This window comes from Alligator sinensis, unplaced genomic scaffold, assembly GCF_000455745.1.
Source record: "Alligator sinensis unplaced genomic scaffold, ASM45574v1 scaffold907_1, whole genome shotgun sequence".
In the NCBI taxonomy this organism is placed as follows: domain Eukaryota; kingdom Metazoa; phylum Chordata; order Crocodylia; family Alligatoridae; genus Alligator; species Alligator sinensis.
Window position 1 is genome coordinate 125,233 of NW_005841925.1, and position 14,226 is coordinate 139,458.

General features: G+C 48.4%; 1 protein-coding gene across 2 annotated transcripts in view; it reads right to left on the bottom strand.

Annotated features, from left to right (window-relative positions):
* Nucleotides 1-290: 290 nt before the first annotated feature.
* The window catches only part of SIGIRR (single Ig and TIR domain containing), a 24,070-nt gene continuing 10,134 nt past the window's right edge, over nucleotides 291-14,226 (bottom strand). For both annotated transcript variants that reach the window (XM_006019176.3, XM_006019177.3), the window contains exons 4-10: nucleotides 13,236-13,366; nucleotides 10,175-10,315; nucleotides 7,244-7,387; nucleotides 6,572-6,674; nucleotides 5,588-5,738; nucleotides 2,696-2,870; nucleotides 291-1,351 (exon numbers count right to left, since the gene is read on the bottom strand). In XM_006019176.3, the coding sequence (XP_006019238.1) occupies nucleotides 1,149-1,351; nucleotides 2,696-2,870; nucleotides 5,588-5,738; nucleotides 6,572-6,674; nucleotides 7,244-7,387; nucleotides 10,175-10,315; nucleotides 13,236-13,366 (1,048 nt within the window). In that variant the 3' untranslated portion in view covers nucleotides 291-1,148. The remainder of the gene's footprint in view (nucleotides 1,352-2,695; nucleotides 2,871-5,587; nucleotides 5,739-6,571; nucleotides 6,675-7,243; nucleotides 7,388-10,174; nucleotides 10,316-13,235; nucleotides 13,367-14,226) is intronic.

Below are 14,226 nucleotides of genomic sequence, written 5' to 3' on the forward strand. Positions count from 1 at the left end.
TTGTGACCCCTCTCAGCCTGCAGATGCTCAGCAACCCTGGCCTGCAAGGTTCCTGCTCTTCCAGCCAGGAGGAACCCAAGGCTCCATCTTGTTTCCTGCCATGCCAAGGAGCTAGCTCAGGATTAGCTCCCCCAGAGCTGCACCTTGCTTCCCTTGTACTGCAGTAAGAGGCAGGAACCGGGCTCTTTACCATGAGGCCTTGTCATGTGCAGGATGGACTTGGTCACAGGCTGCATCTTACCACAGAGCTGCTGGTGGGTGCTGTGGGGAAGGTGGAGGCCAAGACAAAGTTAAAATGACAACTGTTTATTTGAACTGCTGAAATTGGAATGATGAAATGGGCAGAAATGGTGAGAGATGCTGGCAGTCCCCAAGGAACAGTGCTGGGCAGCTTGCCAGTGAGCGAGGCAGGCAGGCCAGGAGCACTTCCTGGAGAGAGCTATATGCCCCTGGTCCTGCCCTTTCACCAGGAAGCACCTGTTATCACCTCTCTGGCTCGGGCAGATCAGCCACTGTGCTACTGTAAGGCCATGCCTTTCTCTTCCTTCAGTCGTGGTTCCCTGCTGCCTGGCCTCTTCCCCAGGCATTGCAGCCGATGGCCCAGGGCTCCACTAAGAGAACTAAGAAGCCCATTGCCTTTCTGGGTGGTGGCCATGTCCCCATCCCAGATGCAACAAGCTCCGGTGGCTTGCTAAAACCAGCCATGAGACACTATCACAGATCCTACTGATCATGCCAAACCCTAGCACCTCAGCAGCATCCATTCCTGCAAAACCCATTCAGCAGGGCTAGCAAATCCTTAAACTCGTGCTGAAGCCTGAGGCACCAGCTTTCCCTGAGTGCTTTCCTTTCCACCAGGGCTATCAGACAGTTCCAGGCAAAAGGCTGAGTTCTTCTCTCCCGACAACTCCCCTTGGTGTCAAACCATTTCTAACAGGCAGGTACCTAGAGTCTATGCTGGGCCATAAGGCTTCAAGGGGCCGGTGGAAACCAGGCTGTGTCCCTGGCTCGACTCCCTGCAGGAAGCATGCAGGAATCAGAGTGCTGAAGGCCATACTAGGCTTTTGGGATAAAGAAACTTGGTTGAATGGCTCATGTTCCTCAGGGGGACACCACACCGACACAGTCACCTGCTGCCTTTCTTCCCTTCAGAGGTCGTCCTCTGTCACAAGGCAGTAGAAGTCAGTCCTCGCCCCGTAGTTGCGAGACCCCAGGTCAGAGACATCTATTTCATTTCTCTGGCCCTCGCTCAACTGCACCTCTTCCATCATGCCACCTGCCAGTGCTGTTGGTCCATCAGAGCTGGTCACTCGAGGAGTTGGTGGGCCTCTGAAGATGGGCCCTCGCAGGCCTATGGGGTGGGAGAGGTATTGCTACAGGTATTGCTGGTACTGAGGGAAGCCCCTGAGCTACAGTATGGGGGATAGAGTGGAAATTCTGGACGTGGGCTCCAGAGGGTGTTTTCTACCACAAAATAATTCAAGGGCAATACCTGTCCAGTCACAAGTGTCAGAACAGGCAAAAATAAGTTAGGTACTTAAAGAGCTGTTGGCGTGAATCCAGGTCTCAGCATCCTAACACACTGCCTGCTGTTGTCCCTTCAAAGCAAGAGGATGCCCTGGCAGCCTGTGGGAGAGCTGGACTGGGCCAGACAGGGAAATGCAGTCATTCTTTGTGCTGGAGTTCAGCAGACCAAAGGCAATGCACATTCACCACATTTAGGGCCCTGTTTCTTGACAATTTGCCTGCAACGAACACCCAGTGCAGTGACCTTGGCCAACAAAAGCTGTGCCAACCCCATCTTCCCTCCTGACAATGAAACCAATGAGGACAACCAAGCTGGGCTCTCCATTACCAGCTGCTTGTAAACCTGCCTCACGCCATGCTGCACCATGCCACAGCTGTTCCAGGGGAAAGCCACTAGCAATGCCCTGGTTCTGAAGGTGCCATTAGCCACTGATTTAACCCCACCGCTCCCTCGCTGCCCTTGTTTTTTAAGGCAATGTGGAGGATGGGTCATGGCCTCCTTTGCTCTGACCTGAATGGTGGGGCTTTCCCCCCAAAATGGGAAGAACAGCTCCTCCGAAGTGGAGGCACTTACCAACACATTCAGTGTGGTGGATGGGAAGTGGGGTTAGTAGATATCTACAGCTGGTCACTTCAATTTCTTTTGTTAGAGTAGTTATTTGAAGATGATTTGAGCAAATAATTGAAACATATGGCTCAACTCAGACTTCCTGGCCTCTGAGGCATGAGAAGGGGCACTGAAACTACTGCTTCGAGGGAGGGGGCAGAAGCCAAAGCTTCCCTCTACAAGATGTCTTTTCCTGGGACCCATCCTCACATCTTTTCCTCTCATCTGGGCCAGACTGGAGGACCCTTTCATTTCTGACACAGGGCTGACATGCAGCAGGAGCTGTCCCTGAGAAAGGATGTGGGCTGGCCCCCAGTGTGCAGGCCCTTGTTCACAAGGTGTCAGTAGGATATCTGCCAGCAGCCCAGCCTGTATGTTCTGGCATGACTCCGTGCTGAATGCTGCTCAAGGATGAGGGTGGCGAGTCCCCTGGGGAAGGGCACTTTGTGCCCGAAAGCTTGTCCAGCACCTTTTCTAGCTAAACAGTTGGTCCAGTACAAGATACCACCAATGAAAAAAATCCCAGAGCCACCTAAGAACCAAGGGAGATGTTGGACATACCCAGGTCTCCCTCAGGATGGGGTTCTCCTCGGTGCTCCAGGGAGCTGCTGTGGAGAATCAGCATGGGGTCCTTGTCCTCCTGGAGCTGGGTTTGAGGATCTCCCATGGCATGCTGGAAAGAAACTTTCCGCGGCAGGGCCAGACATAGCTCCTTCCAGAAGTCTGAAGAAGGGGTCTGTATGGGGGGTGAGAACACAGGTCTCATTAACAGAGTTTTTTGGGTTCAAACTGCCCTCCACCTTGTGAAACACCCACACACTCCCTGGCACTCTGGGGACAACTTTCAACAACTCTACTTGTTGAGAGACTTCTTCGGGGGGGGGCGTGACTTGGGAAGCATGTACTGAAAGCCTCTCTCCTGGGGTGTTTGTGGAGGTGACAATCCTATGGCTGCAGAGGGAGTTTGGCTAAACTCACTGGGGCGAAGGGCTCTTTTCTTCTGGTAGAGTTGAGAGGTTCCAGCAGAGTTCAGAGCCCCACTGCGTGCTGCACTGTACCAATGCACTGCAAAGAATAACTGCATGCCCTGCAACACGCAACCTAAGCACACAAGATGAAGGTGCAAAGAAAAGAGGCTTGCCCAAGGTTGTCCAGCAGATCAGTGGCAGCGGTGGAGAAAGACATGACTTGATGTCCTGTGATCCATCTGCTGAGGCAGGTTCCTCCCTCCGTCTCCTTCAGATTGCTGGCATTCCCCTGAGGTCTCCTGCACATGCCCAGGCCCCAAGAGAAGCATGGTGATGGTGGTCTATTTCTGTCTTTCCAGCAGGAGTTTCACATCATCTTAACCAAGGGGGACCACTGGGTTATCCACTGGCTGTGCCAGAAACCATCCTGAGGCTGTGCTATAGCTACTCCAGGGCACTCCAGACCCTGGCAGCCAGGCTGCAGGGCTTCTGCTGCTTTAAACATGGACTCTGGCACTTGCAATGCTTTCTCCTCCCTTATGGGGAACCTTGTAGATTCACTTTGACTGAAAGACTCCCTGGAGCCAGCATGGACAAGTCCCTGCACATACCTGCAGTCCTGGCAGCAAAACTCTGGTAAGAACCCTGCTCAGACAATGGCACCTCACCCGAGTGAGGAACCAGCAGAACCTGTGTGGGGAACTCTGAAGAAGCACAGCTGAGGCTTCAGGGGCTGGGAGCAGCAGGTCTGGGCTTGGGTTTGAAGGAGAAATTGCTGTGGGAATCAGTACAGTTTTGTTATGGAAACAGAATCAGGCTTAGGTCCAGCTTTCCAAGCTAATATCACTTCTGAAATGCAACCCTTTGGTGGGAGCTGATGTTCAGGGGAGAGCTGTATACCAGGGTATCCATGATCTCTGGGTCTTCACTAAAAGCCCTGGGATTCAAGACACTGGGTTTTCCCTTCTCATGAGTCAATGCTGGGATTAGAGATTTTGCAGTGTGAATGGTGCCCTCCTGTGGCAACACCTGTGCCATCCCACTAGCCATTAGAGGGCTTGCAGTAGTACAGACCAGGTTAGAAAGACCTCTCTGAGGACTGCAAGTCACATTCCTTCCCTCTTTCAGTGATGAGCAATAAAGAAGGAAAGAGCCTGTTGTGAGCTTGGGGCTGGCCGTTAGAAACCACATCAGCCTTACAGGCATGGAGCACTTTGACCCTGTACTTAGAGAGACTCCCTTGCACTGAGCTCTTGCGGAGTATACATAATGCATAAGGCTACAATGCCACCTCTTCCTTGACTCCACATAGGATCTTTATTGGGCTCTTCATGGCACAGAGGATGTACTGCCAATGCCCCTCCACATGCAGACACTAGCTACTGCTGTCCCTCAGGTGGGGGATCAAGGAGCAGAAACAATGGCTCTTCATATGCTCTTGTCATGGAAAGAGACCATGAAGCTTGTCTTCTGCTGTACATGTCAAAACCAAATGGGGAAGGCAGTGCATCCATGTGAACATAATGAAAACAGGGGCTTGAACTTCTGGCCTCCATTGTAATCCTTGGCCTATGTAGGACAAACACAGGACTGTGGCTGGCCGGAGGGAGCTGAAATGCTAACGGTATGTGCAGGCTGCTACTGGCTTGAAGGTCCTGGGGCAAGTCACTTACAGGCCAGTGATTTCTACCCCGTGCAAATGCACACACGCATACACACACATGCTTACTTGCTGCCCACACCAGTCTCAGTAGGAGCTGAGCTCATATCCTGTACCTGTAACCTCTCTTTCTGTGCTGGTATGATCTCTTTGCAGAGAGCTGACCTGGCTTGGCTGCTGCCTGTTGCCTTCTCTCAGGTTCTGGAGCCCCTTCATGGCCACCAGCATCAGTAGTTAAAGCTGCAGCTCCATGAACCTCTGGGCTTGCCTTCCTTGCAAACCAACTGATATTTTCTGATTTGACCAGCTCTGTATGAGACCTCATATTCTCTCTTACTGCACCAGGGTTAGGGTTGGCTCTTGCCTCCAAGGAGGGAGGCTTCAGCGTCTCCTGGTAGCCACTACATTGATAGTTCACTGGGGCTTTCCCACTGTAGGGCAAGGGCAGCAATAGTAGATGCCCTGAGGAAGAACATAGAAGGGCAGTGCAGGGAAGTGTCCCAATAGGATAGTGGGGAGGATATCTTTAAGACCCCACTTAGCCTATCTAAAGAATATCTTTAAGGCCTCACTTAGCATATCTAACTCTGCTCTCTCAGCTTTGCAGTAATGAAGCTGCTTCTGGTATGTGCTGTTGCAGTGGGCCTGTGGGGCTGAGGCAGTCTTTGGCCCTTCCCCTCAATGAAGCGTAGCTTCCCTTCAATGCTTCTTGAGAGTCTGACATGTGCTCCTCCCAGAAGAGCTGTTTCCAGAGTCTCTGCTGTAGCACAGTACAAAGCAGCACTGCTGGGATCTTTCCATCCCCACCTCCCACACCCAGCTTACCATTGAGCCAGTTCGCCAGAGCAACAGGGTTACAGCCTTCTTGTGCTGCTTTAGCAGGTTAATAGCTGGATGCACTATCTCCCGGTACTGAGTTTGAAAAACTATGAAGATGGGCCTCTGGGACAGCTCCATTAGTCTCCATAGACCTTCCCTGGAAAATAAGATAACAGTTCCAGGGGGTTAGAAGTGTCATGCATGGCTTCTGCTCAGCTAAGGCTACAGGTCCTCATTGCTGCATAGTCCTAACCTAACTGCAGAGTAATGGAAAGACTCCCATGGACTTTGAGGGGCATTGGCTTGGCACTCGGCTTCTTTGTGAGATGGAGCTACAAGAACTGAGGCAAGATGCTAGGACTCCTATCTGTACTAGGTGGGGAATGGGGAGCAGGGAGAAACCTCTGGAATTAAGGGTCTCTACTTCTTTACGTGCCAAGTTGCAGCCTTCAGTAATTTTACCAAACTTCCACATGCCACCACCTACCAAATGTTTTTGGAAAGTCAGCTATTGTGGAGGATAAAACTAGAAGAAAATACACTTCTAGCATGGGAGGAAAACAACAATTGTTTCACTCAGAAGTTCTCGGGTTCCATTGTTCTGAGCAGGGACTAGAGAGGGGCTGGTGTGGGGTCATTCTGTTTTCATGCAAGTTTAGTATGTGAGCTTGGCAGCTAGGTTTTATCTGAAGGCTCTGCCTGCACTGAGTATGCTCCAGCCTCTGCAAGACTGAGCAGGATTTATCCTGAAGTTGTTCTTCTCTGGTGCTAGGGGGTTCTGTAGTTTTAGGCACAGGGGGACTCAAGCCCATGCTCTCAGGGCATGGCAGTACCATGGAGAAGCCACTGACTGCAGCTGCGGGAGGGAAGAGGTCTGTTTGCCAGGCCACAGCAGAACTGTGGGTCACTTGGACAGTCTCCTGGGAATTACCTCAGTGAGTGGGAAGCAAAGCAGCAGCCTGTTGCCATGTTCAGTGGCTGGCCAGTTACCTGAAGTTGTTGTTGCACCAGTCTTGCTCTAGGTATGCGTTGGAGAGAACCACAATGAGGCGTCTGCACCGACTGACATTCATGATCAGGTCTGCTGAAGGCTCTGTGGGGGTGGGACAGAGAAGCATCTCAGCGGTAGCCATGGCAAAGGATTAGCAGAGCCAGCAAGGGACTCTTCCTTTGGAAACAGGCTGTCCTTGCATCCAAACCGAAATAAAGAACCCTCCATTAAGAGGATTGTAGCCTGTCAAGCAATGGAAGTCATAGCCCAGTCCCTCTTAAAGTGCCCTTTTCCCACCCTCCCCTTGGGTTACAGTACCAGAGCTAAAGAAAATATTTCCAACTGTTATAGCAGGGAAAAAGGTGTCAGGAATTCTGGGTTTCATTCTGTGGGGAAGCACTGATCCTTCCAGTAATTGGTTTCCCCACCTACAGAATACTCTGATATCGCCACCTGAGCAGGTTTAATGTTAGTAAAACTGCTCCATGGAGCCTGAAGGCAAAGGAAGGGATTGCCCTAGAGAGCAGCCCAGTGTCGTCAGTAAATGAGAACTTTTGCACTCCCAGCCAGAACTCATCAACCCTTGCCCAAAGGTGACTTTCTGGAAGGGGAAGCTTCATTCCCTCCAGGGCAGAGATGAGACAGAAAGTAGTACTGGAGGAAGTCCCCACCTGAGTTGGGCAGGATGGTCTTATCATCTAGAAAGAGCTTGTAGCCATAACGGTTTTCCAGCTGCGGCTTCACAATGAAGTTCACAAACTTCCTGTCATCTGAGGAGTTCATGTAGGACACGTAGGCATCGTAGAGTTTCCCATCTGTAAAAAGTGCTCAGCAGATCAAGAGGAAAATAGACATGGGCAAAAGAAACGCACCACATTGTATGGCAGATGAGGAAGTTTGGTTTGCCTCCGCAGCCAGCTGTCTTCATCTGTGCTACTGACCAGGGAGAGACTCTACCCTTACCCCTTGTGCTGGACTCTCCTGGTGGCAGGGCATCTGTGTTAACTTGCATAAATGGTAGAAATGGCAGGCTCTATATCCACAATGTCTAACAGCGCTAAAAAAACTTACCCGTCATTAAATAAAATTGAACCCTAGATCCAGGTGGAATAGTGCGTTCCAGAGGTGGACAAGCCTGTGCTCAAGAGAGGAGAAGGGTCAGAATGGGAACTGTGTCTATTTGTCATATGCCCTAGTGCTCTACTGTCCCAAGTACACACAGAAGTGTGTGGTAGTAGATCACAGCCATGGTTTGTATGATGCTCGAGGAAGGGACTATCTTCAGAGGCATTTGGAGAGCTCCTATTCAGGTTGTGGGTGCTACTGCCATCCAAATACAAATCCCACAGAGATGCTGGCAGTGGTTCCAAGAACTTGCCTTCATCAGTTCTCAACATCTCCACACTCACACATTTTCAAAATACAGAGAAATATGAGATAAAATATATTTATACCTGGGACTGATGTTAGGGAAGGTGATGAAGGTTTTTTTAGCACTGGCAGAAGGTCAAAAAGCTACACACTGGCTATGGATAAATGGATTGAAAATTAGAAGCAGCTATCTAACTCCTGATGATTGCTCGTTGTTGCAGAGAGTGAGTTCTGTAGCCCACGAGACCCCTTTCAGTCCTAATGCTATTCCCAGATATTTAAAAAAAAGGACCATAATTTCTCTAGAATCCAAATTCATCATATATGGCAGGGGAAAAAATCCTGAAGAAAAAATGTTTAGCCTGGAAATTAAAAATTTAGGCTTCTGCTTCAAGGAATCCCGAAGTGTTGGAAAGAATGCATGTAGTTAAAATGATCCAAACAACATTTACTCTGCCCCATAGCACGAAAGCCCCCAAGTAACAAGAAACTCGGAGACAATTTGAAGGATATTTGTAGTGATTAATAAAATGCTAATGAATTTGAGTGATGGACTGAAAAGGTTGCCTTTGTGTTTCTGGTGGCACTGTGGAGCAGAGTTAAGGTTGGCTGGGTGGCTATCATTATGCATCTGCATGCTTTCCCACATTTAGAGGGTTTGTGAAGTGGAGTTACTAGGATTCCTAACTGGGTGCAATAACTTCTGCTACAGAATCATTTATCAATTTCCACTTTTACAACAGTCTGGAAAACCTGGTTTATGGTTTAACTTTTTAAGGTGTGATTAGGCCAATTAAATTAACCTGCAAGCAAAAGGAGGTGTTGACATTCTTGTTTGTCAAGATGAACAGAAACAGGTTTAGCTACGCTATAAATGGCCACTCCTAAAACTGAAATATATCCATAGGGCTCTGCATTGCTTGAAGTAAACCGGTGTACCGTGTTTTAGACAAGATCTCACAATGGGAAGTGTCTCTCATAAAAATTAGGGAAATGGGAAGGGTTGCTTTCATGGTAGTGAAGGAACTCCCATATGTCTGGTTCAGTATGATGATAAATTGTACAAAATTATATCCCTTTAGGTATACATGATCATTAACACATTGTCTTAAATATATTGTAGGTGTGACCATCACAGAGGACAGTCTGGTTATCCTCTGTCCTCTATTGATATGAAACCAGATGCCTTTATGTCCTCTTGAGGAGAAAAATAGAGGACATAAAGGTGTTGGGTTTTGTATCAATAGAAGACAGAGTAGCAGAAAACCGGAATGTCCTCTATGACGGCCATCCGATAGATGTCATGTTATGGTAAGTGTGTTTTTTAACAACATACCAGGGAAGAGTGCACTTTCAGAAATCTCCCTAGGCAGTTTTTCCCCAAGCTTTTCAGAAATTAAACTGGGATGAGATGTGAGAAATTTCAGAGCAATTGGTTTGATTTTGATGTAATGGGTTTGACTTTGTGGGGAAAAATTGTGCTTTTAGTACAACTCTAGACTCTATCCTAACTTCATGTAGAACCAAGATTCTCCACCAAGGTGTTATGAGATCCTTTTAAGGGTGCCATGCAATATTAGCACTATTAGGTGTGCAAACACCTACACATAATTCACAAGATAAACCCAGAGATTTCAAATAGAAATCCATAGTGGCAAAAATATTTTGACCTCTTTAGTCTGAGTTCTTTTCAACAGAAGAATTGTTCAATTATTTTTCTATAGTCAAAAAATTAGTGAAAGATAAGAGTTGGTGTTTTTTGATGGGTGCCTGGGTATAATAAGGGGTGCCCCGAGTCTAAAAAGATTAAAAAACACTAGCATACATGGTAGCATCTCTTCACTGTGTACTAAAATGCTAGAGAAAGCTCTTAAACCAAAAAATGAAAGATTATAACAGTGGACCAATGAGTTGCAATCTAGATGTATTAGGGATCATTAAAAGTGGCTTGGCTTTACAGAATCATGTAGCCCAGGGACATGCTGAGAGGATGCAGGCTGGTTCCTTGGGTGGGTGCCACCCTGTCAGTACAGAAAGGCAGAAAGACCACTTGGATCCAGCATAATGCCATGAAACATCTACTTTCCAATCACTCTCTGTAAAGCTTTAAGAGAAGCGACAAAAGCCCAGAGTGTCTGGATCCCTGAGACTTTCCAATGTACCCTCTCTCCCACCACCAAAGCGCAAACCATCCTGGCATGACCAGACCTGACCAAACCCCAAGCACCTACCATTGAGCTCTAGCTCTCCATAGTGGTTCCTGTACCAGAGCAGCGTGTTCAAGCGGCACTTCACGTAGATCACGGCCACAAACAGCAGTAGAGCCAGGACTGCCAGGGCTGCCAACACTGCCCCTACATGCCCAGCAGCCTCTGCAATTATCAGAAATGGCATTTTCAGTACAGTTAGCAGTTGCAACCAAATGTGGTGCTGCTTTAAGTGAGAGGTTTAGTTTGTATCCATGCAGGCAGTGGTGGGTGTTATTGCTTGAGGCAAACCTTGAGTGGGGTTACTGGCCTTAGAGCTTTTAGCTAAGACCTAGGGCCAAGTACAAATCCACCTACAAGAGGCATTTACCCAGCTCTCAGCATCTAAGTCACTAAATACAACCTTAATCCACCCTGTACCACAGCCATTCAGCTGTCTAGCTTTCTTTTCTCCGTGTTGGGCCTTCTGATCATGGCTCTGTGAGGCCATCCTGAGCCTCTACCTTCACTTATGCTCTGTGGTGATTCCCAGTTCACCATGGGGAATGTCACTATTCAAGAGGGAGTGCAACTGCACTCAGTGAGGAGGCTAGCTTGGGTCTAAACCCCTGCTCCCAATATGTTTCATCCAATGCAGAACCCACTTTAGGAGCAGGAGCCAGAACCTTCCCTCTCAGACTAGTGCTGTTTGCACTGGGCTGCAGTGCCCCAATCCCAATTTTTATGTTCTTCTTCTGGATCCACGACTTCTCCTGTTGGCTGTCCAGTGGACAGCTTCAACACGAGGGGTGGAAGGTGCTCTTGGCCCTGCTGAGCTCATGGTCTGGTTTTTACTTTAGGGCACATTGCTGAAAAGTGGGAAATGCAGATTCTAACACTTTCTGGATGAGGGAGCCTAGAAGCTGGGTCTCACACTCAGTGAGCACGTGCCCTCACATTAGGCACCATTAGGTTGTGGGTCCTCTTTCTGCTCCTTCTCCACTATTTAGAAATCTCCCCCTGAGTAGGCCCCTTTATGATGTAGGTGCATGAAGTTTTTCATTAACAGACCAGGACAGAGCTTTGTGCCTTCTTGGCGAATGAGGATCTCTGAAGGCAGCCCTTTGTCAGGATAGGAGAGCAGTGCATCTCCACACTGAGGTTAGGGTGCATCTCTAGGGCCCAACAAATTGTCCACTGAGAGAACAGGAAAAAACAGGGCAGGGGTTTTGAGGTGGCTTTGGATCACACACTGAGGCAGGACATGAAATTTTTGCATTAGCTGTGGGACACATTTTAGAGGCAGAGCAGGCTTTGGGCCCTAGCATGCTGTCAGTTTGCTAGCTAGTATGACAGCAGCACCCAGAGGCATAGCTAGCTATCTCAGAGCCCTTGGCAGAACTGGGGGCATGAAGAGGGGGTTGTGCTGAGCACAGGAGAGCTGGGGTGGGGGGACAGGCAGTCTTACCTACCACAGTATGGGCTTACCCAGGAGCTGGAGGCTCCTGCTGCAAGAAGTGGGGGTGGCCTCTTCCATAGGAGCCACTGCTGCTGCAACAGCTACGAGGTTAACCTTCTCACACCTGCTACTGAATTGTATGTGGAACGATACTGTACAAGCCTTTGGGTGTGAGAGGGTTAACCCAGCAGTTGTTGGCTGCACAGCAAAGGGAGGGGAAGTGAGGCTGGCAAGAGGATTCCTGTCTCCAGTCTGGGATGCTGCCTCTAGCCCCTGGGTGAGCCAACACCCAGCCCTAGTTAAGCTACTGGCAGCACCACTTGCTTGAAGATGGTGCCCTGCACGTACAGGGGATAGACTCTGCTCTCAGGGGTCTTTCACATTTCTGCCTGTCAGAATAAAGAGTACTGAGCTAGATCAATTGTAGGTTAAAGTAAGAGCACATGGATCATTTGATCCAGGCACCAAGCTACAAGGGAACCCTCACATTTTGTGATGAGATCATGAACCTAGGAGGTCCCTATATCTAGCCATAATCTCATCAGTAATCTCTCATCAGTAATCTCCCTATTGCTGAACAGGGTTCATCTATCCCTTTTAGTGTGGGGGTGAACTCTTTCTCTCTCTTCCTCTCCCTCCCTATGCTAATCTGAAGAGACCCTTCAGCTGGGCTGGATCCAGAGGTCCGTCATCATCAGTTCTTTCCCTGCTGATCTAAACAAAGAAGTCTTGAATTGGGTGAGGAGTTTTTATGGAAAAAGCATGGTTTCCCTCCTCTTAGGTTATGGTGCCATCCTGTGGCAACTTTCTATCATCCTATTTAAAGAACACTTCCTATTTAACAGGGAACTCTTTGCTGTTCCTGCTATTGAGTAGTGGTGGGAAGAGTTTACTTTCAAGACAGCTCTGAGAAGTTTCAGCAGCAAAATGAGAAGTTACTTCAGGAACTGGCCAAAAGGGTTAAACACTCACACTCCATTACAGGCCAAAATCAAAACCTGACTGTCCTGTATCATATAAACTTGGACCTACCTCTCCATGTCCTGTTTGAACCATTCCCCCTGTTTAGGCTGATTCTGCTGCTAATTACAGCACAGACAAGAACAAAGTGCTTCAGAAATCTGCATCCCTCTTGCCTACTGGACAGAGTTTGGGAGTGTGTAGATAAAGCCTCTCCATTATTTGAAAGTCTTGCTGCTAACCATTCCTCATACTCTGGTCATTTAATTGGTGCTGGGATGATGGATGTCTCTTTGTACAAGAGTGCTGTTCGTGGACTAGTGGCTTTATCACCACTGAAATGCCATGTTTTCCCTTTCTTGTCAGACAGTTCTAGTCTGAACACAGAAGAACTGTGGCCTTGTGGACTCTGATCTGTGTGTCTGGAGTCCAAACCCTTTTCTGGAGTCAACAGGTAGTCAAAGGAAGTTTGCAACCCATGTGGTCCAGAACATGACTCTGTCCACAGCTGTAAATATCAGAGCTGGATATGGCAAAAGTGTTACCAGGGCAAGCATATAATTCCCAACACAACTTGGAAATGCCCAAAGGATTCTGCTTCTACCTGGTAGAACCCCCTCTACTCAACTGCTCCAGCCCTTTGCTACATCATTACCAGCATGGGGTAAAAGCTCAAAGAGTTACTACCTGATCTCTGCAGTGTAAATGTGGCTGCGATGTTGCTAGCCAGGCAGGCAAACACACCATAGTTCTCATTGCTTGTCAGATTCACCGACAGGAGGCTGGACATGAACTTCTCTGATGCATTATCATTGCGCCTAAAGGACAGAAGTGCCTTGGGTTAGCATAGAGCTATGCTGAACATCTTCTGGAGGGAAATGGAAGTAGACATCAACTAGGAGACAGAGAAATACAAGAAGGCACTTCTGGATAGAATTAATCTCAAATATGGCCCAGAGGAGCTCTAGCTTGTTGTCCCGTGCTACTACAAGGAACTGTTCAGCCTGGGAAAGTAGGAGGGCCAAGGTGGAATAACACAAGTTTCCATCTCTCCCATCTGCCAGGATTCTGGTATCAGTTTGCTGCCTGTCCCCTAGCATCAGCCTTTTCTTAGCTTTTGTCCTTTGCACCACAAATGAGAGGGCAGCTTCCACCTCAGCTGGGAATTTCCTTGTGCTTAAAGACAAAGACAAAGATTGGCAAAAGCAGGGCCCTAACCGCAGACTCCTCGACCTACATTTAGGAGATGAACTTTTGTTGAATGTCATTGACTGGCCAGGTTTGCTTTGCTGATTTCCCCGTTGTGCAGCCAGCCAGGGAAATGGATCAATGTGCTTAAACACATGCACAAGAGCAATTATTTTACAATGGCAGCTGTTAGGGAGAATTTCATATGTCTTGTGTAAGCAGAGTTAAGCAGCCAGCTCTGTTTTCCACCCATTCAGCCACCATAACACCCCTCCCACCTGGACCTCTTGCTGACAATGACATAATACATTTGGCTGCAGTATAGAAGCAGCCCCTGTTCTCAGTTCTAGTGTGGGGTCTTTTGCTTTCACAAACCAGTACAGCCCCTCTGGGGGAGAGAACATGCTTTGGTAGATAAGTGATGTCTGCCAGGTGAAAACCTTGAAGCTTACGTTAACCCTCTCTAGGAAAGGGAGACTTGTTGGGACCT